General features: G+C 43.6%; 1 protein-coding gene across 1 annotated transcript; it reads right to left on the reverse strand.

Annotated features, from left to right (window-relative positions):
• Positions 1 to 11,575: 11,575 nt before the first annotated feature.
• Positions 11,576 to 22,003, reverse strand: CAVIN2 (caveolae associated protein 2). Its single transcript, XM_050900292.1, has 2 exons — positions 21,602 to 22,003; positions 11,576 to 14,185 (listed from the first exon to the last, which is right to left on the reverse strand). The coding sequence occupies exons 1-2, from the start codon at positions 22,001 to 22,003 to the stop codon at positions 13,391 to 13,393; spliced, it is 1,197 nt and encodes a 398-aa protein (XP_050756249.1). The 3' UTR covers positions 11,576 to 13,390.
• Positions 22,004 to 24,956: the final 2,953 nt, after the last annotated feature.

Raw genomic sequence — 24,956 nt, forward strand, 5'->3', positions numbered from 1 at the left:
GGGCTGAAGTTTGGTATTTTTCTCAAGTTTTATGGAAAAATACATTCATTTCTAAATGAGTGACAGAGCTGTTGGTATTTATGGCCAACGTGAGCAATATAACTCCTTCCAGCGTTTTACTTCAGGATGTGAGCAGCGGAAGGCTGAGTCCTGGGAAGAGGAGCTTGTAAGCCGAGCTCCGAACGCGTTACTGCATTCAGGCGGCACATTTCAGTGGCAAATTCTGGCGTTTTTAGCCTGTGTCTGTGGTCTCAGAAAATATTGAGGTAAAACACAGGTTTGAGAAGATGTGGAAGACATCTTCAAGGGGCAAAATATTTGCTACCTGTTGGAAGATCTAGTAAGAGTATGTTTAAACATTTGCATGGTGCAGGGTAAGGAAGTTGGTAAATGCCTGTGGAAACTTTCATTGTTTTCTGTTAAGTGGGACCTTTTCTTACCCCTCTTTTTCTATTTCATTTTGTTGGCTGATTTTTTTTTTTTTTTTTTTTTTAATTAGGAGAAGCTCTTTGGGAGTTACTGTAGATCTACTTCAAAATTTCTTTGTAAAGCACTGGGATTTTTTTGCTTGTCTAATTCATGCTGAGAAGCAGCATAGTCCACAGGAAGCACCATTAATTTCAAGGAACTATTCAGCTTTAGTAAGGCTGATTAGTTGAGAGTATTATGTGAGAGGTTTTGCAATATTGAAAGTGTCAAGCTATTACCAAATTTTACATTGATTTTTACTGATTGTCACTTTTTTTGACAAGTGTTTTAATTGTTGACTGGAAAAGGAAATGAGTATTTATGTTCCTTCTTTTGCTGCCTCTATTTTAGAGAGAGGAGTAATTCATTATCTCGTGGCTAGAAAACAATTAAAGTGTTGTTTCTTTCATCACTGTATGATAATGGAGTAACAAAATGGTGTCTCAGACCCGAGGTTCTTACTGGAGTTCTCGGGAGGGAGAAGAGTACTGCATGCAGCTGAGCTGGCATAAGAAATGTTTCTTTTGTCATGTGCTAGGGGGTGATTGAAATCTCCCTGTAAGCTACCCTATTAGATATGCTTATGCACTACTGAAAAAAAATGCAGGCTGTAGAAGAAAATACCACTGCAAGCAAAGCCTGAATATAGTAATACTTAACTTGTAGGCAGTGCTCCACTTATCTGGCTGAGAGCCAGCTTTCTTATGATACGGGCATCAGTGTTTGTTTAATGTGTCCCTTATCAAATCCAAAAGCTAATATTTGAGTTAGTCCTCCATGAAGATAAACAGGAACTGTTTGAGTGAGAATTAAGATATTGTGTATCATACTCCTCAGAACAGTATCTGGGTACTTTACCTTGAATCCAAAGAAATGTCTTGCAGATGGGTATTCGATCTGTGTTCAGAGAAAGTTCTCTTAAAAGCTAGTTTACCTAGTGAAAATATTTGGGGAAGTTACAGCAAAGAAGGGGATCTTGGTTTTAATTAAATGCGAAGCATGCCGGAATTGATTTGAATCCATCAATTGGCTCTCAGGTTAGGCTTTTAGTCCTGAAGGTAGTAAAGAGACTGTCTTTTGAAGAAGTTCAAATAGGGCTTCTGTATTCCTACTGTCCTGGTTTTGACTGGGATAGAGTTAATTTTCTTCTTAGTAGCTGGTATAGCATTATGTTTTGGATTTAGTGTGAGAATACTGTTGATAACACACTGATGGTTTTAGTTGTTGCTAAGTAGTATTTATACTAAGTCAAGGATTTTTCAGCTTCTCGTGCCCAGGCAGCAAGAAGGCTGGAGGGGCACAAGAAGTTGGGAGGGGACACTGCCAGGACAGCTGACCCAAACTGGCCAAAGGAATATTCCATACCATAGGACATCGTGCCCAGTATATAAAGTGGGGGGAGTTGGCCGGGAGGGGCGGATCGCTGCTCAGGAACTAACTGGGCATGGGTCGGCGAGTGGTGAGCACTTGCATTGTGCATCACTTGTTTCGTATATTCTAATTCTTTATTGTCATTTTCTTCTTATTATCATTATTTTCTTCCTTTCTGTCCTATTAAACTGTTCTTAACCCATGAGTTTTACTTTTTTCCGACTCTCCCCCATCCCACTGGGTGGGGGGAGTGAGCAAGCAGCTGCGCGGTGCTTAGTTGCCAGCTGGGGTTAAACCACAACACCTGCAAACAAGAATTCTGCAATCCCAGCCTAGCTGCGCAAGGGAGTCCGATCCACGATCATCTTTTCTGCTACACAGCATAGACAGAGCTTACACAGCTCCATTGGCTTCCGTGCATTCATTTCAAAACTGCATCCACGTATACAAGAATAGAATTAAGCTCCCCATACTTACCTCTCACTCAGTTTAACCATTGATGACTTTGTTTCTGAACATGGCACTTTTGAGCACCTTATGTACAAACTCAGTCAGATTTGAAGGCAAGCAGCAACATAAGGACTCTTACTATATGGTCGGGATAAATGTAAATAAATGGACAGTGCGACAAATGATTCCAGGATGCCACTGCTGATGGATGTCAGGACTCCTCCTCCCCCATCACCACCACCACAAAAAAAAAAAAAGTATAGTTAGGTGGCTGCAAAGTTTAACATGGGTTAGTAGAAGCCTGGTGAAAAACAATCTGATAATGCAAATCATGGTGGTAAGGGTAGTGAAATATGGATGGAAAACAAGCAAGAAGCTTAGAAGGCAGCGCCACAGCGATGCAACTTGGGAAAGGAACAACAACAAATGATCGCTGTACTAAATCCAGTTAAGAATGAAACTATAATATAAAATGTAGCAGGCTTTTCCTCACCAGGCAGTATTCATGTAGCATTCAAAGCTGAACACGAAAATCTGAAAATACCACAATGCTATGTAAAGAGGAATCCTCTTGTGCATACTTGTGCAAAAGAAATTTCTAGTAGCCAGGAAAAAAGAACCATTTCTTACTAAGGGCAAGCTTTAACTATTGATATAAGAACAATAACAACTGTTAATGCTGATAATCATGAACATTTGACGTCTTCAGGTTCCTGCCAGGCTCACCATATGCGCTTGTCAAGTTAAATACTGGGAGGAAGCAATGTAGCTGGAACTTGCTGGAATGCATTAGGTGGAGAAGAGGAAACCGTATTTCTTGACAAATAATTTATTCAGCTAATGCTTTTTTGCGGTATTTGGCCAGCTGCATTGTTGAGTGAAAATAATATTTGGAGAAAGATGGCAGAACTCACTGAATAATATATAATCTTAAAGAATAAAATGTCTCCATCACAGTGGGGATATGGAAGTAGGCTAAAGCCTTGTCCTTAGGTACACAAAGTAAATTCTGTGTAAGCTTCTTGAATTCCATGGATCTCAGGAATGTCAGAAAAGCATTTTGCCACTTCTTCCACCTCAGGTCCCTGTGGTCATCTGGACGGCAAAGCCACGGCAGGGGAACTGCTGCTGGCAGCAAATCTGACTGTGAGCTTTGCCCAGGGCCCCAGTGGATGGGCCCCCCTATCATGGAGGGGCAGGCACAACACGCCTTGCTGCTGAGTCCACAGGCAATATTTCATGCCACTTTCCCCAGAGGATTTAGACCAGAAGAAAACCACTGCAGAGTTTAGCTGATCCCTTCTTTACTTTCATATTGGAGCCTTGTACAAAGAAAATGAGAGCGGACACCAAGCGCTGTATTGTAGTGTCATGATTAAGATTTATAGAGCCAAAATACTCTTTCAGATTGCTCCAGTAGTAGGCATCAGAGGAATTTTTGCCACACTTTCTGCTATAACAAGCAAATCAGATGAGTTCTGAGTAGACAATTTTTTCTCCAACCTCAGTACTGACTACAGGTAAAACATCAGATGGGTTTTTTTGTGGTTTTTTTTTTTTTTAAATTATAGTCTGATGATCTATTTTGTTCTATTACTTGGGGTAGGTTAGGCATTAACGGAGCAACAGTGGAGTAATACCCCCTGCAACTGCATTGTTCATGCAGGCAAAACTCTCTGGCTGCGTTGCCTAACAGTATTGTACAGGCAGAGATGATCTCACCCTGTCTGTGTTTTGAGCTGACCAGGCGTCATATGGATGCAGTTAGTGCAGTGCCCTGTTTGAGCTAATAAGAGACGTGGCATATTAGCTTGGGGCAACGTCTGACATTTAACATGTCTTCCAGTTGGCTTGAAGCATGGGCAGAGCGAGCTTGCATCTGTCTCGGTGTGAACATTGCCTCTGCCTGAAAAATATTGCGCAAAACTGTGTGAAAGACTTGCAAAGTGATTTTGTGAAATCCTTATAAAGTGAAACAGTCTCTGTAATATGAAATTACTCCTATTAGAGCTGCAGCTTGAGTAACTCTTATATATGATCAAGAACCACCAATTCAAGCTCTCTTGTCCCTGACTGATTGTCTTTAAACGGATTTGGATTTTGTTAGTCTCCCACTGCTGGCATAGATTTTTGACTACTGTCACATCATGCGAAAGGGGACTGCCTGAATTTGTTTAGTTTTTCAGGGTGGATGCTGAATACTGTGATAGCATATGCACTATAAGAAATGTCAGGAGGAAGACTTTTGAGGAACTTTGTCTTTATTAGTTTATAGAACGAGTTATAGGTGTGCAGATGTATTCAAAATTAATAAGACTTGGATGCCAAATATTGTTTTTAGGGTTTAGCACATTAATCCTTGTACTAAATAGTAAGGATGGATATACAGGTGTGCATATAGAGATATGTGTCGTGTGTGTATATATAGGTGTATGCATATTTATGTATGCATGAATGAGATACATATGTCACTGCAGAGTTGTATGACAAAGAAGCCATACAACTCCTGAGTTCCCACTGTCATTTTTATCTCTCAATACATCTCCCCCTTCCTCTCTTCTGTAGAAGGAGACTTTCTTTTCAGGCACTGAAATTTGACAGCAGCAAACAAGTAGGCGAGAAGACATTTCCCTTTTGAAGAGTCCTAATCCAGGTTTTCCTTCCATTGGCTCCAAAGCTCTTCATCATTTTGTCCCTATGTTTCCCTCTTCCGCACAGAAAATGATCCAAGTATGGCAGGTATGAAAAACCCTGTATCCGTTAACCTGCATCCTGTGAGCCATTAACAAGAATTCATAGTAGAGTCTTTCATTTTATGAGAGAGTTATATAGTGAACAGGAAAGCTTCTGGAAAAGTACAAGAAAACGTCAGGAAACAACCTAGGAGGTGTTAGGAGTGGAGCAGCAGAAAGCTGCTCCTGATCTGAGGGGTGCATGGTGAGAAGGGGACTCGGGCAGGCCCATGCTGGCGTCGGAGCAGAACCTGGCCTCTGCTGTGCGAACTGGCAGAAAGGCGCCACTAAAAAAAGAAACTGAGGAAAACCAGAAAGAACAAGCTGTTTCTCAGCAGATATGTGAGAATGGAGCAACTCCCACGGGAGGCCAAGCACGAAGGAGAAATGGCCCAGCCAGCATGGCTGCCTCGTATCTTAATATAGCAGGCTTCTTGGCAAAGCACGGGGGTGAGGCCCGGTGGAGGAGGAGAGCTGGGTTTGCTTTCCCAAAAACCTGTTTGCAATAGCAAAGAAATCCCGCTGGCTCTGTTCCAGCAAACTGTTAGGATTCAGTGATCTGGCAGTGACATCCAACTTTTGGAGATGCATTCCTCAGTGCTTCTAGCAGATCCTGCCTGCCCCTTGTCCGCAGGAGGTCTGTACTCAGTGGGGGATTAGCTAAATGTCTGGACAAGAGGAGACCCCATCCTGCTGTTAGCAGCATCTATCCTCTTCCCCCCTAGCCCTGCTCCCCCCAAGCCTTTTTGGAAGCAAGTAGGCATGGCAGATGTGTGGTGGTGTGTGAGCTTGCGCTGCAGACCTGGGAAGGGGCTGTTCCCGGCATGGGCTTCTGCAGGCTCAGGCTGAGCTATTTTGACGTGTGTAAGATGTTGCTTCTGCCAATTCCTGACTAACTTTTCTCCCTCAAAACAAACAAAAAAATCCAAGCAAAACAAAAAGCATTGATGACATTGCACAGTAAAAATCACTTCTAGACCTAAATCCTGGGCACTGCCTCTGCAATATGGATTGGCAGGTAGGGAGATGATAAAATAAATATTGTGCTCTTTCCTCACTGTTGCTGCCTCTTACATGGCAGCTATCCCAGAATCTTTTCTGATTCCCTACTCTCATTTTCATTCTTTTGAACTCTAGACCTTATTGACTCTTGTTTTTCTTTGTTTTGTTGGTGCCTCTTGGTTCTGTCCCATCCTTTGCTTTGAGGTCTTTGTTCTGGGCACTCTGCCGGTGTTTCTTTCTCAGTAGCCTTTCAGCTCCTTCCTCCAGTTCCCCACCCTTCCCACTGACGCATTCCCTTACTCATGCACATCCCACCATTCCCTTTCTTATCCACATTTTCCTATTCATTTTCTCCTCCCACACACTTCTCCCTGTCTTAATTCCTCCCTCCACTCCCAGCTGGATGTCAGCTATTGTATCATTAAGAACTAATGGGAACTGATTAAAAAAACCAATCTGATGGATTGGTTTTTAGGATTGGATTTATAGGATCCTGTCAGTCTGTTTCCTTTTTAGCGAAAGAATTTACAACCACTCCAAAATCCATGAAAATTTTTCCAAGTTCTCACCTTATTTGAAACTGGATGTCATATATATTACATATATATGTCATACAGTGTTTTAGAGCTACTGCATAACACGATCTTGTTTTAATTGAGATCTCCATGCTGTTAAACCTAACCCAGAAATGCATATTTCCATGTACTGCAGGCTTGCCTTTTGTTTGAAGAGGTGTGCGGTGGCATGCAGAGGACGCAGTCATTCTTCTAAAGAGCTTAGCCTGGACATGCAAACAGAAATCCCCTTCTTTTCAAATTTATGTAGGACCTATTTACACAGGTCTTACATGACATATCGCCTCTTAATGTTTTCAGTCATAACCTGCTCACTGACCTTCAATCTCCAGCAATCAACAGTAAAATGGTAAACCTTGTAGGAAAATGAAGGTTATTTAAAAGAAGGCACACAGTGCATATAGCTTTCACTGTGATAGTGTGGAAGTGACAATTGACTCTGCCAATGCAGACAACTTCTGTGTGTTCATAATTTGTTTACTGCTAGTCAGACGTTCTCACTGTCCCTTTTTCCATGTCTCTCACAGTGCTGTGTTGAGTTGTAATGATTCAGGAACCAGGCGGCTGGTTAATGCAGCTCATGTTGTCACCCTCATGGGGCTCATTTGCCTACAGGCATGTCAGAAGGAAGAAGTAATATAAGGGCATATATAACTGTAGTTGGCAGCGTACTGAAAAGATGCTGAAGCTCACTTTAAATGAATAGCGTAGGACATCAGGAGCTAAGTAGCTGAGAAATAAGATAAATTTGCTTGAATGGAGCGTTGTATTTCTGTAGTTAGGCTGTGCCTGGTACTTGATCTAAATGAGGTATGTGTACATGGTGTGCAGTGTAGACATCCCCTGTGTGCTATTTGTTCCTAACACGGTCTTGCACATTTTCAGTATCTAGCACAGTTCACATCACTTCCACACAGCTTAAGCCTGATGGGAGGGAGTAAAGAAGACAGAGCCAGACTCTCTGTGCCGGAGTTAACGGCGTAGGGCGTTACAATGACCTTCTGCTCCCTGTGTTCAGGAATTTGAAGGTTTGGGGTTTTTTCTGCAAACCTTTAGGGAGGAGTACACAAGTTTGTAGAGTGATTGATACTATGTTAGTTGGTGTTACCGTCTTTTGTTGTGTGCCTGCACAAGCCTTAGCCTGTGTGCGCTGCTTCATACTGGCAAGGAAAGAGCAAACCACGTATCCTTTGTGTTGGTGCAGTCTGGGTTTGGTTTAGCTGTTGGGGATCACATTGCAGAGCAGCGAGAGACGCAAGCTTGTTCTGTCTCTCCATTTTGGATTATGACTGTTGACTGAATGTGTGTGTCCTTGGGTTTGCTAATAGTTTTTCCTAATTCTTCTCCTGCAACAGGCACTATACGTTTTCTGAGCGCTTTGCACCAGCACGCAGCAGACTGTGTTGTAAGGGAAACGTAGGAGACAGCCACACACAATAAAAGTCTTGCAATCTCTTGGGATGATCTGGTGGGATCATCTGTTGAGATATTCCAAGGAGCTGTATGGACAAGTTGTTCCAAGGCCAGGTTTTCACTGAAGGCAGTAAAGAGAATCACGATTATTACTGAATTTGGGCTGTATATTGCAGCTGTGTTCTGTGGGAGAGGAAATGTTGGAGAGTTTAAAGCTATTGACTGGCAGAGGAGCAATGCTAGCGTGCAGCCTTGCCACCACCCGGTATAATACGGTTTCCAGTTTGGATCAATTCCAGCTGTCAGACCCCAATTTACTAACCATGTTGGGAAGGACACGAGTTTTCGTTTAGAAGGTCAGTGTCATTTAAGGTTATTGAAAGCGAGGAAACCTGTTCCACCTTTATAAGGAAAACATTGCTGTGGAGTTTTGAGGAGCCACATGGTTATAATGAATAACAAATGTATGGTACTTTTTGTAGTGTTTAGCTCAGCCTGAGAAAGAGAAAATAATGGAAGTCTCTTCTTTCTGCCTGTGTGTTCAAACAAAGGAAAATCAAAGCTGTTATACCAGAGCTATATATCAGCTAACGTATTTTAGGAACTGTGGAATGATCATAATTACAAAAAAGTCCTCCAGAGAGAAATTATGACTCATAGTTTATGTTCTCTTTAGTGTTGCTATGGAAAAAGAGGTTAGTGCCAATGGTCATACAGCAACATTAATCTCAGATCTGAAAGAAAAATAAATAACAATCTCTAGCTTAACCCAAAGCAGATTTATTCTCAGTTACTGCAGCACACCCCATTAAAGGGGATAACTATGTAAGAAAAATTAAAGATGACATTGATTATCAGTTCTCAACATGCAGTTAGAGAGAGTTCCTTATTTGAATTAGTGTGCACTTCAGACTCCTGCAAATGACTTGGCGGAGTGAGAGGAAGGGAAAAAAGGCATTTTGATCAAAAGGAGGGCAGGAAAGATCAGCCACCACCGACAGCTGCAAGCATGCTGATTAAAATTTTCTTTATGCATGCAGTTAAGACTCAGCCTGGGGTTGATGCTGGTTCAAATGCAGATCCTGAAACAAAACCCTGGCAGTGGGCAGCTTAAAGTGGTGGAAAGTGGCTATCAGCCTTTTTCCTTTTATTTGGGAAAGCAAGGGCGGTGAGTCAGAGAGTGGCGGATACTTACGTGCTGAGTCAGCACCCTCCGGGCTGCTCTGGCAGTTGTTTGCTGCCAGTTGTTTAGTTGCCTAGGCAAAACCCTAACCAGGACTGGGGCCAAACAGCTGCGTGCTTGCTTTGCTCGAGTGGTGAATCTTTTTCTTTGCATGCAGGAAGACTACCTGACACTTTGCTCTTGACACCCAGAGTGAGCTTGTGTGTCTTAGTGGGTGACAGTGAAACTTTTCTACCTGCGTACTTGACTTTGTTTTCAGGAGTTGGAGCTACACTTGCTCCGTTGTATGCAGTTACTGACAGCAAAGACCTTGCAGTCAGAACTTAGCTCGAAATTTTGCTCACAATGCACCCTGCAAAGCAGGCTATAGCCTTCCTTTCTGCCACACTGTTGCATCTGCCCTGCTGATGGCAGTAAAACTTTTTATTCTGTTGATGAGCTAAGCGGATTGGATTGGGGAGATACACAGATCTCGTGTCCTGCATCTATGCACACAGCTCTTACTGATGGTCACAGGAGTTGTACGTGTGGCCCAAAAACATTGTACGGCTCAGAGTCTCCTTTGAGCCAGCTGAAGGCTTTTTGCTGACTTTCAGGGTTGGACTGGTCCCTTAGTGAACAGTTTGCTCTCTAACAAATTGCCATTACTTCACTAATTCTTCTGAGTTTACCTCTTTTTTAAATATGTGACTATCAGTCACGTAACTGCTTGGCATTACAGCCTATAACAACAAATGGTTTTCATTGCATCAGTGCAAAGGGCATACAGGTATATTTTAACTTCTGATCCTTTTCTTCTTCCCTTTCTTCTGTCTCTTTCATCATCAAACATGCTTCAGTCAGGCCCGTATGAGGGCTTTCACTGCACGCTCTTATTTGACAGTGAAATGATCCAGAAAGCCCGTATCTGTGCCTTTTCACAGAGGAGTGGGCTCATGGGTTAGCACGTGAGGGTCAACAGGATGCTCTTTGCCCTTTCCCCTAAAAGGGGAGAGAAATGTCAGCTGGTTTTCTGCCATTGAAAATGGAAGTATCAGCAGCCACTGAGTGCTGCTAGTTTAAATATTTATACGATAAGGACTTTATCACACCCTCTTTCTTTGTGCAAAGCCCGTGCTGATTTCAGTGGAGGTCAAACTCTGAATCCATGCAGCAGCTAACAGGTCAGGTCTTCCAAGGAATAATGGTACGAGTGGAGCTCACAGGCAGGCGCTGTACCCATGTTACCGTGTCAAGAAGGGTAAACAAGCAGTTTTTTAAAAAAGTAATTATGTAGACAAATCTGTCAGCACAAGCATGGAATACCCGTACATATGCTTGACATCTGTCAGCCTGACAAGATCCAGGCACATGCTTCAGATACTTGAAAGAATACAGTGCTGCTGGTGCCGCAGTCCGTCTCCTCCCTGAAACAGTAAGTTCTGCAGACTAAGGTTTTTAGTCGAGTCAGGACTCGAGACTGGAAGGAGAGGGGAAGAAACAGCTTGGGGAACATCTCGGGATCCTGAGCTTGCTTCTTGCTCTGGTTTATAAGATAGCACAAAAGCAGACATTGATGAGTTGAGTAAACATTTGTCTCTCTTGCAAAGCATGCTTTCTTACGTTTGTTAGGATTACAGGCCCGCTCGTCCTTGTAAATGTGCGATCGTGACTGAGAAAACATTTAATTCTAGTCCTGCAACTGATGGCGGTGTGTGTAGTGTATCCTGAAGTGGGTATTTGAATTGTGTCTCAGATGCTCAGTATCTGCATTTCCAATGGTTTTCCTGGATACCATTGTAATGCTCTTAAAACACTGCACATGGGATTCGTTTCAGCATCTCTAAAACTGGATAAAGTGTGGCCAGGGGTATTGTTTGAATTAAAGCTTAGCAGGACAAACAAACCAGGCATATCTGAAAGCGAAATGTAAACATGATGCTGGGGTTCCTGGTTAGTGCTTGGTGGCTGCGGGAAGCTGACAGCTGTTACATAAAGGTTAAACGTGCATTCTTCGGTCTGTCAGTAAAATTAAGCCTGCTAAAGACTATGTGGCACTCTAGAAGACACGAGTTTATCTGTGTGCATAAACAGAATATACACTTCAATATAAATATGCTTTCAGGACTATTTAAAGTATTAGAAGTACGCTGCAGTCCAATAAAAAATGCAGATGGAGCTAGCAGATTTTGGAAAGTGCCTGACTACATTCAGATGGGCTAGGGATCTGACGAGTGTCTGGAAAGCAAAGCACTGGTGTTTGCGTTGCTAAATAACAGCAGAGGATGAGAAAGAAAATGGTATAGGTACAATGGGGACATGAACCGAAGTAATAAATGCTTGACCTTTAAATTTCATCTTTTCCAACTTCTGAGACTGCTTCTCCCAAAGACCGACATGGCTGTGTTTTATGTTATGCTTTTATTTGTCATATTTGTAGTTAGTTACAAGTAAAAATGATTGAAATCCATTGTAGTTAATACAAAATAAAAACATAGCTGCACGAGTTATGCCATGATTTTTCTTACAAACAGTATCTCCTATATGATACCATACACCTAAGAGCTTAACTCTTAATAGTACTCGCCTACACTAAGCTCTTATCGACTAACTTCCAGTGTGATTTACTGGTTACAGATATTACCCCTGTGGAGTAATACCTGTTAATCATTTCATAATGGTATTTTTGCTGTAGTTTTTATTTTCCCTGTAATTTGTGATTCTAAATACAAGTTGAAGGAAGCAACCTTTTAGTGCAATGTTAAGTATCAGTAGAATTTTATATATATATAAAAAAATAAAAATAACCCACTGCATAAACAAACAAGGATGTAAGGTAAGTGTTGTGGGTATTGTGCTTCCCTTTCCTCCCTTCCCCCTTACCTTTATTAAGTGACAGGAATGAACATTCATAGTGAACAAACTACCCTGTAACCTCTCATTTTCCATTAATTTTGAAAAATCACAGACTTGTAATTTTGAGAGCAGATAGGTGGCTTTGATGAAAGTTATTAGCAGAGAATCAAATCCTGTGGCTTTGCAGACTCATCCTTACGTAAACTCATCCCTGCCATGAAGTTCAATCCATAACACATTGTTCCCTTTAGACATGCCTAAAAGAGTATTTCACCTTTTTGAAAAAATTGTCCTTACATCCCTGTACTTATCTAACTCTTCTGTGTAGATATAGCTCTATATATGAAATTATTTGTAAAAAGATAAATTATGCTATTTTCAAAATACTCTGAGATACAAAGTTGTGCAGGTGCAAAGTTAAATAGTATATTGCTATAAAGACTAAGAATTAATTAGTGTTATCTGAGTACATATTCTTTAAGCTGGGAGTATAGATTTAATATTGCGGGGTTTTATTTTTGCTTTTTTTACATTTCATAGCATTTCATACTTTCTTCAGACTATCTCCATGTTTCTATCAAATTCCTTCTGGTTTTTTTTCTTTTCAATTTCTGATCCCTTAAAGGTACAGTAACTGATCACACATTCATGCTTGTCACTAATGTACTTCCATAACTCTGGTAGATTGAAAAACATCTTTTCGTTTCCACCTAAACACAGTAATTTCTTCTAAAGTGAATAGTGAGAGACTACTGGCAAAAATCTTTCCTCCACTGAAATGGATGGAACCAACTTTTCAGCTTCGCCCTCTAAGTACTCTGCTCTTTCAGTCTTACAGCGTCGTGGAGCAAAGCCCCAAACAAACTATACGTGTATGCACAGTTACTGAGGCTGTTAGTATTCATGGAGCATAGCAAGGAAACTGAAATCAAATGTTCTCATTGGTATTTCTACATTTACATACAAAACTACTCACAGTGCTGTGAAATACTGAGGGAGAAGAAAACAGAACAGAAATGTTTGGGTTTTGACTACTCTCCACGCATTCCTCCGACCTAACTATAAGAAAGCCAGCTGACCAGCTTGCTTCTACTAGACATACTCTTTTCCTGCTAGCCTCTTACGCCAGCTGACAGCATCTCTAAATTAATAAACACCAGTGACTTGGCCTAAAACGGAACACGTTGCAGCCTGTGTCATTGACCTTGTTCACTTTGCATTCCAACACGATGCAATAAATTACCACTGCAGAGAAAAGGATGGAAGAAACTGAATCACTACTACCGCCTGTGTAGCAGAAACCAATTACTCGCCTAAGTAAAACCGTGCGTATCTGGAAGGCGAAGGAAGGCTTGGGTTGATTACGCTGTTTGGTCTACCCGGAGGACAGCTGCTTGGGTTGTTTCTTCGTCAGATTGTTCCATTTCCCCGCCGACTGGGTTGTTTCTTTCATCATACAGTTTCTGGCTAGAAACTTCTAGAGGCATCCCATACTCTTCATCATCTTCAACAATGGACAGCTCGATGTTGTTGTTCATCATGGTGTTCCCTTCCATTCTGGCTTCCTTCTCTAGAGAATCAGCTACTGCTTTGCCCTCCTCGGTCAGCGAGGTGGTAGGTGTCATATCTGAGTGCATGTCGGCAAATGACATTTCATCCTCATTCTCAGCTTGGTCATTGCTTGTAGTTTCTGTTGGTCTGTCCTCAGCTTCAGCAGGGCTTTCTCCTTCACGGACTTTCTTCACGTTGAACGTGAGGGGAGATACTTTTAAAGCCGAACTCTTTGAAGAAGAGGATTTCTGATGATGTACAGTAAGCGATTTCTTGATCTTTTCTCTCCGTTCAGGCGAGACAATCTTTGTGCTGATCTTGTTCATCTTCTTCTCGATGTTTTGGCGTGAAAATGCTTTCTTGAGGCTGTCTACCTTCTTGAGGCTGGATCTTTTAATTTTCTCAGCTCTTGATTCTTCTGTTTTCTCCTCTGCACTGTCATCCACATCGTCTTCCTCGTGAAACATTTCATCATCTGAACATAACTCTACTGTGTGCAAGGTTTCCTCCAGTGTTTTGTTCTCATCCACAGGCTCCTCTTTTCCTTCTGTAAGGCTGGGAATGGGCTCTTTTGCAAAAACACTGGCAGGGATCTCATTTTCCTCCTGAAAGAATTGACAATATTTGAGTTTCATAGTTCACAGGACACAAATTTAATAAACAAAGCACAACCCTGAACAACTACTCCCCTACCCCCACCATGAGATGAAGAATGCTGAACATTTCTTGTTGTTTCAGTATATTTAACCAGTAACAAGCCACTCAAAGCCCACTGAACCATTATCTGGTAAAGTTTAAGACTAATGAGCTGTCAGCTGTAAGATTTCTCTTTCAGAATGACTTGGAACATATACAGAATGGAAATCCCGTTCTTTGTCATTTAAATTAGATGATACTCTTTAATAAGAGTTTAGCTGTAAAGTTGTACACCCATCCCTGGGGAGAAGGGATGGTATGGTGGCTAAGGAGGTTGTACTACAGGCCCCTGCGTAGACCTACAGAAGTCATGTAACCCCCCAGAACTTTCAGTTTCTCCAGCCAAAGACTGGGAATATCTCTGCAGAGATGTTGGTTGCATCTGAGAGGTATCTTAGAGGGCAAATGCAGTTAGCACTTTCACTGTATTTCAGAAAAATGTATGTTGCTGTTAAAAGCAGATTGTTGATACTGAGAAGGCATGCAGTCCATGATGTTTAGAATATGTGCTATTTTACAGCTATTTACAGAAAAAAAGTTAGTAAATTTGGTTGGTAAATTGGTAGATATTAAGAATATGGACAGGACAACTCCCTGAAAAATAAAAAAATAAAGTTTATGGCATACAAAAATAAACAGACATACAACATAGAAAACACTAGTAGTCACTTCTAGCTAAGAGGAAAATGATTGCTTTTTAGAAACAAAACCAAGAAAGGGCATGGAAAGAAAGAAGGTATCTGAAAACAAAACAGGCTGAACAAGGGCAGAAGCTGCAACTCGTAACGAAGGACCTCTGTGACTACAGAGCGCAGAAGCTCTGCAACCTCGAGCAGTTCAGAGGCAGCACAATGAACACCCTGTTCTGCCGTAGGTTTTGCAGGCATCTGCCCATGCAAAGAAAAGGAGGCTCCTCGCACACTTCCTTTTCCTTTCAGAATTGTTACGCCTTAGATCTGCATAGTCTCTATTCATTACCTTTTTTATCACTTTCAGACAGAGTGCATGCAATATCACTTAGTCGTATGGATTGGAAGGATTTTCTGCCCCCCCCCCCCCCCCATTTATCTTTAGATACAAAAAGCAGTAAGTGCTGAGTGAAATGGTTGTAATAGTCTGAGATATGTCCCTAGTGGGCCTGAGTGTACAGTTAAGGGGAAAAAAGGCCACATAACATTTCGAAGTTCATGCTCATTATTTCAGGACGGAGCATACAGTTGTGATCACTGGAAAGAATAGTGTCTTGGGTTCAATTTGCTGTCGAGGCTGTATAAGGATGTTGCACATGGTTGTTTTTAAAAAACAAAATAGTCCTGACTACCTTGTAGCGCTTCTGGAACCCAAGAATACGCACGTGGACAGGCAGAATCATTTTATACCATATATACACAGTATATAATCATATATACTGTGATTCAAGTGTGTTGATGAATATCCCTCAAGGATATAGAAATGAAAAGTATCAAAAAAATGGATGGTGGCTTGACAGTTTGTATGTGCTTTACTTCCACGGCTTCTGCACACCTTTCTGGACCAGCGGCCTCAGTCAAACACACTGGCACAGACGAAGCTTTCCATGCCGTTTGCCTGCAGTGGAACATCTAATAAAGCCAGCGCTCTTCTCCCGACACTTACAATGTTGTTGCAACTATCGGCAACAGTGACCAAGATAACAAAACAAAGAAAACCTGCACCAGCTTCAAGTGAAAACAGCTATAACTGCAGTACAAATATTTATATTTTCTCTCCACTGTAGTTAATGAAATGTGGATTACATGAGTGGGTGCAGTGTTAAATTATTCCCCAGAGCATGGGAACTCAGTATAAAGCATAATTTATGTGTCTTGTGCATTCTTTCCAAACCTAGGTAATCGCATACAGTTTTAAACATCCAGGTGTAAGTGCCTGAATGGCATAGAAAACTCTGATTTTAATGAGTAAAGATGGGTTGTAACTTTTAAAGTATTTAATCTAGGAAAGTGGTGTCATACGAGATTGATCACAGCGCAGTCTGAGCTAGAGATGGGTCTGTGCGGCTCTTCTCGAGGTCAGTTTAGCTCTGTGTCCACAGTATTCGTGTTAAACTGAAGCACTGCATGCAATTTCTAGAAGAATATGGACATAGATTTTATTTCCATTTTTATCAAATTTGTGACTGAGTAGAAGGGAGACTGTCAAACTATCCATATTTATAAAGAAAAAAAACCAAACAAAAATATACTACCTAATAATGAGCTAATGATTCAATTAAAAGCAGATCCTAGGTGGTCTTTGGCTATCAGACAGTATTGGCATTCAAGAAATCACCTCTGTCTAAGCTTCCTGCATGGCCCTGGAAAACATCAGCCTCTGGGCATCTATTACTCTGCTTGTAAAATGGGAATGACATGCTTTCCTATCTCACGTTTCTAGAAGACCTTAGGATCGCAGGAACTATTAAAATGCAAATGAAAATAAATTAAGTAAAATGCTTCGGAAATACAAAGGTGGTATAGTGGGAATGCTCTGTGGTAGAACAGACGTTTCTATTTCAAATAATACAGTTACTGATAACATGTTGTAAGTGGGCTATTGGTAACTTTTTGGTCTAACAAGTTTATATGACAGCTATATTTTGTTTTCATACATTTTTCAAGCAGTCTGGTATTTCATTTAGGAAGACTAGAACAATGCACTGAAAAATGCCAACTGTTACAAACTGCATAACTATTTTCCATGCCAAAAAAAGTAGAACTTTGATCTTTTCTTCTTGATCTAATCTAAAATTCTGAGAACGCAATACATCTTTTTATTTTCCACATCCAAGTTCAAAAACAGCACTTGCATTTTCTCAGATGAGCTTGACTGTAGGTAGCTAGCTCCTCTGAATTTTATTTTTCCCTGTAGGAGACAAATAGAATAGTGCAAGTTCTCTGTCTAAAACAACTCTTGCTAATACTAGTAATACTTGCAAAGTTAAAATCAGTGCCTTCCCTGTGGCTTTGATCAGCCATTCTCGGGAACTTTCTGTAGGCCATAATCTCCTCTCTATCTTTTACCGAAAAGGAGGATAAGATCCATAACGGTGTACTACAAAACTGGACGGCCTGAGCGAACAGGTAGTTAATTTACTCAGGAGTGCTGAATCTCTGATCAGTGTGCTTTGGTTTGGATTTTTGTTAGATTTGTTGTAAGAGGCCATGGCCTTCAAGAAGGGGAGGTGGCATTTTCTCATGCTTACAGCAGTCCAGGCTCCTCTGTACTTTGTAGATGCTGTTATATGCCTAAACGATTACTAGTCTAAAACTTGTTTTGCTGCACAAAATAGGTCAAAAGATGACAAATCCTTCTAAAAACAGCTATAGCTCCACCTACTTTCCTTTGGACAAATACATGCTCTTCAGATCTGGATGTCAGCACGGGGAGGGAGGAGGGCAGGGAGCAGGCTGGGACTGCGGGCAAGGAGGAGGAAATTGCCAGCCGCCCATTTGCACGTCCTGTGCAGGCTGGGGCATTGGCTGCACCGTCCCCCTGACCTCCCACTGCACAGCCGGATCAAGTCCCAAGAGTCACGTGAGGCATTTTTGTCATTAATCAATATAAGAGTATTCTCCCTGCAAGGCTCCAGTGGGAAATGTAGTAGTTAGATAATAGCATTATCGGCTTGTAAGTCTTCTGTTTCCCTCACTTGTTCATTTTTGAGTTTGAAGTTGCTTTTTCAAAAGATTATTACAGTGACCCAAACAACAAGATACAACCAAGCGGCTAATTTCCTGTGCCCTCCTCTTGCTTCGTTTCAGGATGAAGCATTTACCAAGAGCAGTATCTGAAAGGGCCTTGAATGTCAGTGTGCTTGACCCCGAGCTGTAATTTTGACTTATTTTGTCTGTCCTATTCACTAGTTAAACATGACATTTAATTGAAAAATTAAACATGAGCCTTTTTTGTCTTGCATTTTGCTTTTGCAGCTAAAAAAGCAAACAAAACCCCCACCAAACCAGAACCAAAAAGCTGGTCATGTGGTGAGAACAGAATAGAGGGGAACAATGCCAAAGCTTAACAAGGATTTTTAAAACAGTCACTTCAGTGTTTTGCTAAATTGCTGTGTCACTTGTGGCATTTTTAATAACTTTTGCATCCTCAAATGCTTGGAATGGAGCTCCATTAAAATGTCACCAATTAAAGAAATATATGCAAACTAGGAACAATGCAGACAGTCTAGGGAGAGAAAACGAAGAGCATTTTAATGGAAAATATGTAAATAGCTGAACTTTTCTAAACGCAGTTCATTCTCAGCGTGTACGCTGAGGGAAAGCTGATGCTGGCGAGTGGCAGCACGGTTTCATAAAATGCAGAGCTGGAGCTCAGTCATGTGTTTTGGCTATGCTCAGTGCTCCCACCAAGTATCAGAGAGTTTGAGGTATATGGTGAATGCAGAACTGAATCACAAATGTCTGGTTTTATTTTCATACCAAGCTGTCTTCCTAAGCTGGAAAAGCGGGTCCTAACGAGAAACATGCTGTGTGAAGCTTGGGATTGTTTTTTTTCAGTGGAAAGGAAGAACCCCCCAACTGAAGAGAAGTCTCATACATCCAGATTTCCCTTTTGTTTTTACAGAAATCTGGCATCAACATGGCTTCATGGCTGCGACTTCTCCTTCCTGCAATTGTTTTTCCATGGATTCCTGCTCGGGCCAGGACAGAAAGCCAGCCAGCCTTCTGCTGTTTTCCCTCTGTACAATTATCCTAGCAAGGCAGTGGCCCCGCTGCCCACCAGGTCATCCCATCTCCACCTTGTAAGGAGACCCCGCAGGGAGATTTTGAGGAGGTGGGCATGCAGGTAAGGCGCCTGCCCAGGCCAGCAGCAGGCACACGGGCATGGCCTTGTGAGCACCCACCATCCCTCTGGGTGCGGCTGCTTCCCCAGTGGAAAATCCCAGCTCCTCCCAGGCTCCACTGGAGAAAGCCCTGGGCGCTGCCCACCCTGGCCACCTTCCCACGCCCCAGGAAGCTCTGCCGGCTGCCCTGGTGTTCCAGACAGCCACGTTGCCTTTTAGCAACAGGCTGGTGCCAGGAGCAATTCCCAGCTGACAGCTGAATTTTTTTTACTGATTTAACTGCAGTGTTTCTTTCCTAAGGCTTGTGTTCCAGATCTGCATCGGCTTGGGATCGGTTAAGTTCATCTCCCCCCGGCCACAGCAACATATTTTCCAGTGAGAGACAGCAACACAGTCAACTAAATCCTTGTAAAAGCAATGAAGAACAGACCTCCTGTCCAAAGGTACCACCCCAGTGATGGGCGGAGGAGAAGCAGTGGATTTTCTTTAGCTGCTGTTCTGGGATACAGACCTGTGTTGTTTGTTTTGGGTTTGTGCACTTTAGGACCCAGGATTAAGGAAAGGCTCAGAGTTTTAAATAGGCCTTAGCTTTGCAGTACTATTTAGTGTTGGGAAACAAGCCAAGCCAGCCCTCCCCTGTCGGGATGCTTCTTTACCCTTCAGACCCTTCTTGGTGAGTTTCACCAGTACTTTTACCCAGCGCCTGCAAATCACTGCCGCTAGGCAGCAGTAATGGGGATCCCTAGCTGAGGCAACCGTAACTGCCAACACACAGCTGTGTCTTTGTCTTTCCTCTACACACTATGTCATCTTAAAATGCTAAAATTTGGGTTCTCTGGAGGAAGATGCTGTAGTTGCAATAGCAAGGCCTTAATTCTCATGCTTGCAGGTAGCAGAAATGCCACAAAATTACCTTCCCACAGGCCAAGCTGGTGCACCCTCCCCATGGGAAGCTTTCAAGGTCTAGGTCTGAACCCAGAGGCAGGAGCCAGTTGCTAGCTAACGGGGCCTTAAGTAACGGATCTTAAATTACTTGGAGAAGTCCAGAGAACATGTGTCTTTTAATTTACCCAGTCCCTGGCATAATTTCCACATTCCTTCTAGGGTGGAAACCATCACGCTCGGTACATGCCGCAGCTCCTCCTCTTCTGGCTTGACAAGCCTGGATGGTAATTTGGGAGAACAATAAGCAGGGAGGTGGGGGCTTCCTTTCTGAGGGAAGCGCCTGTGGACTAACCAGGCCTGCCAGCTTTTAAAATCCAGCTCTGCTCTGTTGTTTTGCGTTTGTTTAAATAGCAAAAACCCCAACAACCCAAGGAGTAGAGTTAGCTACTGAGAGATGTAACATGCAGCCGACAAGTTTAGCCTGAGGAGCTGGTGATGTGCCTGACCTGTGGCTGCTCCACCCCTGTGCTCGCTCTCCTTCCTTCCCCCAGTGTGTTATGGACGTTTTTTTTTTTTTTTTAAAAAGATGTAAAAGTCACGTCCTGTGTTTAGTTGAAGTTCACACCGTGTTGTCCAGACCATTGCTTAAAAAGGGGAAAATATGCAAACTGCTGCTATCACTGGATGGACTGCCAGGAAGCTGACTTTTTAGCTGAATTTTTTGCTCATCCCTGAATGGGCCAGAACAGCCTGAGGAGCGAAGCGGGGCGGGAGGCTGAGTGCGACAGGGAGCTGCAGCGCTGCCCCTCTCCCGCTTCTGAGGGCAGATGCAAGGACAGTTTTTAGGGGCACTGCTAAGAGTCAGCAAAACGGGCTATCTTCTCAAGTTTGCTAAAAAAAAAAAAGGGCCCTTCAAATTTGCTTAAAAAAACCCAAACCCACAACAAAACAACTCTTTCCCCACATATGCTAAGAGGCAGTAAAAGATGGCTCTTTCCCCAAGTTTGCTGAGAATAAAAGGTGGCTCTTTCCCCAAGTTTGCTGAGAATTAGCAAAACAAGGTCTCTTTCCTCAGGTTTGCTAAGAGTTAGTAAAAAGCTCTTTCTCCAAGTTTGCCAAGAGTAAAAGAGGGCTCCTTCCCCACAGTGTGCTGAAAGTTAGCAGAAAAAGGGCTCTTTCCCCATGTTTGCTAAGAGTGAGCAAATAAATGAAGAGCGTTTTCCCCAAGTTTGCCAAGAGTTAGCAAAAAAGACAGCTCTTTCCCCAGGTTTGCTAGGAGTTAGCAAAACAGGCTCTTTCCCCAAGTTTGCTAAGAGTAAAAGTGGGCGTTTCTCCTAAATTTGCTAAGAATAAAAGAGGGCTCTTTCCCCAACCTTGCTAAGAGTTACCAAAAAAGACTGCTCTTTCCCCAAGCTTGCTGAGATGGAAAGGTTTTTCTCCCAACTTTGCTAAGTGAGCAAGAAGACAGCCTTTCTCCCAAGTTTGCTGAGAGTTAGTAGTAAGTCAGCTCTTTCCGCAGTTTTGCTAGGAAAAACGGGCTCTTCCCCCAAGTTCGGGGGGGATGCAGGGCACGGTGGCCGGGGGGCACGGGGTGGTCGCGGGGGGTGTCCGCAGGGCCTCTCACCTGGAAGATGAGCACCTTGAAGCGGTCCCGCCGGAGCAGCTGTGCGTGATGCTGCTCCAGGCGTCGCACCTGGTCGCACTGCCTCTCCAGCCGCTCCCGCACGGCGCGGGTGTGGGCGCACACCTTCCGCGACTTTTCCAGCAGCTTCTCCACCGCTTCCCCCGTCGCCCCGTGGCTGCGGCACAACTTCCCCAGGTCTCCCTGAATACCCCGCACCGCCCCTTCCAAACCCCGCTGCCTCTGCTCCATCTGCCGCTGCTGCCCTTCCACCGCTTCCAACATCGATACCAGTTTCTCCAGCAAGGCCAGGACGGTCAGGGCGTTCACTTGCCCCCCGACCGCCTCCGACGGCGGTAGCGGAGGGACCGCGCTGCCTCCCGCCGCCGCCGCTGCCTCCCCCATCGCCGCGCCGGGATGGGACGGCGGGTGCCGGCGCCGCTCTTAAGGGCTGAGCCTTCCCCCTCCCCCGGGGAGGTTTCGGGAAGAGCCCGGCCCCGGCCCCGGCCACGGTCCCGGCCCGCCCCGGGCGGCCGGAGGCCGCCCGGGGCGGGCCGGGACCGTGGCCGGGTCCCCCGGTGCCTCCCCCCCCCCATCGCGTATCCCCCCCCCCCCTTTTTTAAAAGACAAAGGGGGTATTCTCGCCCCACGCTTAGCGAAATGCAGTAGTCGCCTCCTCGCAAGCATCAGTAGATGGCAGGAGATACCGCGAAATGGCGTCGGGGATGGGAGGGAAAAGCAGCGGCTGCTGGAGAAGGGGTTGGGAAAATGGGGGGGGGGGGGGGGGGGGGGGAAGAGGGTGTTGGTGGTGATGGTCCGGGAGAGTTTGTGGGTGTAGACTGGAGGTAAAGCCTGAGGCTTCGCCTGAAGGAGTTAAACTAATAATAAAAAAATAAATAAATCATTACTGTAATCAATATAATAATTATTATAATAATCATATTAATATTAATATGGTACAGCAATATAGAATATAATATTAGTATAGTCATTCTTATGTAATATTGATGTTATGATAACGATGTATATTAATTGTCATAATAATTAACGTACTTATATTCACACATGGTGAATCAAATCTCCTGGCACTCCTTCCACTGAGCAAGCACCCCATGCAACACCAGACTGGGTTTTTTTTTTTAATAATAATTTAAATCCTCCTTCTCCTCCTCCTCCTTCTTCTTCTTCTGGTTTTTAATAATAATTTAGATGATGATTATTCCATTCTATTCCATTCCATTCAATTCTGTTCCATTCTATTCTATTCTATTTTATTCTATTCTTATTCTTGTTTTTATTATTTAAAAAACCCCACAACACTCTGGTATTGCATGGGGTGCTTGCTTGGTGGAAGGAGTGCCAGGAGATTTGATTCACTGCCTGCGATGTGGAGATTAGCTGGGCACTCTGGTTGCTCTGACTGGATTCTCCAGTGTTTCTTCAGTAAAAAATCATAGGGTTAGAATGGCTGTTTTGGGGGAATGGCGATAAACGGCGTGGTGGCAGAGGGACAGTGTTTTCAAGCTTTTGCAAAACACTGAAAGGAGCTACTTGGCATGAAGAAATACCAGGCTGTTTATTTAGAATAATACATAACTGTTCCCAACTCTGATCCAAAGCTGTTATCGTCAGGGAATATATTGCAAAGTTTCACGGACTTGGGTTGCTCATCCATATACTGACGTTCTCAAGCACAGTCAATTTCTTTTTATCTTCTGTTCTTGACATTTGCCTGGTAATAGGACTTCTTGCTGCAACGCAGACGTTTCTAATACTTGGATATATAGAATTCTAATGCTTGGGTAGTTGAAATATAATATTTTTCTAATACTTGGGTATATGTAATTCTTCCATGATTTTCCTGCATCCTGTAGATTGAAAACATCTATTTGGAGTCCAAAGGGCCGTGATCCTCACCAGTTTTTTTGTACACAGAAAACAAAATATTTTAATCACTTTACCATGAAAAGGAATAAAAATTAATGACTTAAGAATAATGCAAATGAGTTAGCCGTTCAGTCACCACATGTTCAAGCCCCTGAATGTTCTGCAACGTTACCGTTAGTATCTGATTTTTTGGTCCTTGCTTTTTTCAGGCTGCAACTTCTATTCTTCGAGTTGTGGGAGCTTGAAAGATGCATTTGGTGAGTGAGCTCACTTAGGAAAAAAATCACCAAGTCTGCCAGAGTTGTCAACAAGGAAAGTATGCCAAGACTGTAAAATATGCAGGCTCAGAGGGGAGTGGACGTATTTTAAAGGAGCAACCTAAACAGAACCCTTCTGTTTCCGCTGCTTCTCCCCGGCAGCACTACCTGATACGCCCTTCCTAAGACATTCATGTTTCCAAAGGGCTGCCGGTGTCTGCCCTGCTCAGTACAGGATCCTGCCCAGCTTGCTTCCTTGCTCGCTCTCTTCTTTTTGGCAGGGACCTTGGAGCTCAGGCAAGGAGGAAGCATTTTTGCAGAGAGCAGCAGCTCACCTTGCTCTGACGGGGTCTAACGCGCTGTTGGTGGGTGGGTGGGAGAAGGGCAGGAGTTTAAATCGGTCGCAGTTTGTAGCAGAGGCGGTGCACGCTGCTGCCGGCTCTGCCTGCAGCAGAGACGTGAGATGCCGGCCTCGGCCACGGTGGCGGAGGGGAGGGATGGAGAGAGGCCGCTGCCTCCAGCAGTACCACTCATGGCTTTTGCTCTCCCGGCAGCCTTCTGCCTTGCAAAGCCAGAGGAGCAGCAAGCCCGGCTCCCCTCCCTGTCTCTGTTTCAGCACCAATCCTTCTTCCGCTCCCTCTTTTCCCGTGGAAGGAGCAACCCAACTCTGTCCATGCCCAGCTACATAGCTTTCCTGTGGCAAAATCACTTTTTTTTCAAAAGTAATTTTTTCTTCAGTTTTGATGAACTGTGGTGAAGCCCTGGCCTGGCTGTGGTCCCGGCTGCTGGACAAGCTGGCTTTCCAGCCTGTCTGTGGTTTGCACTTTGGAGCCTGTCTCCTTGAGCCTTTCTGCATCAACCTTCTACTGTACGTGGCACATACGCATGATGGAGAAGATAGGCACACTGTCTTTGTAATGTAAATAAACACTCTCCTGACTCCTGTTATGAGCCTTCTGCAAAGGTTCTGCAAGTTTTTGAGTGTTTAAAACTCCCAGCCCTGTGTGCATCCTACGGAAAAGCCGCAATGCCCCATAGCAGCCAGCACAAAATCCAAAGTATGGTTTCCTGGTTAGTCCTCTGACCCGGCAAACCAAAGCCAGGGACAGCAGCGTTGATGTAGCTGCAAGGCCCGTCAGCACCCACCGCAGAGGATTCCTCGGCGTCCCCATGGCTCGGGAGGTGCTGTGTTGCCCCTGTGCTCCCTGCCCAAC

Source organism: Gymnogyps californianus, chromosome 7 (genome assembly GCF_018139145.2).
Source record: "Gymnogyps californianus isolate 813 chromosome 7, ASM1813914v2, whole genome shotgun sequence".
NCBI lineage: Eukaryota > Metazoa > Chordata > Aves > Accipitriformes > Cathartidae > Gymnogyps > Gymnogyps californianus.

Excerpts from the sequence above, each read along its gene's own strand:
- CAVIN2 (XM_050900292.1), bottom strand. The coding sequence starts at position 22,003 with ATGGGGGAGGCAGCGGCGGCGGCGGGAGGCAGCGCGGTCCCTCCGCTA. Across the intron at positions 14,186-21,601 it reads TCAAGGTGCTCATCTTCCAG|GAGGAAAATGAGATCCCTGC; the intron begins GTGAGAGGCCCT and ends CAATTCTTTCAG.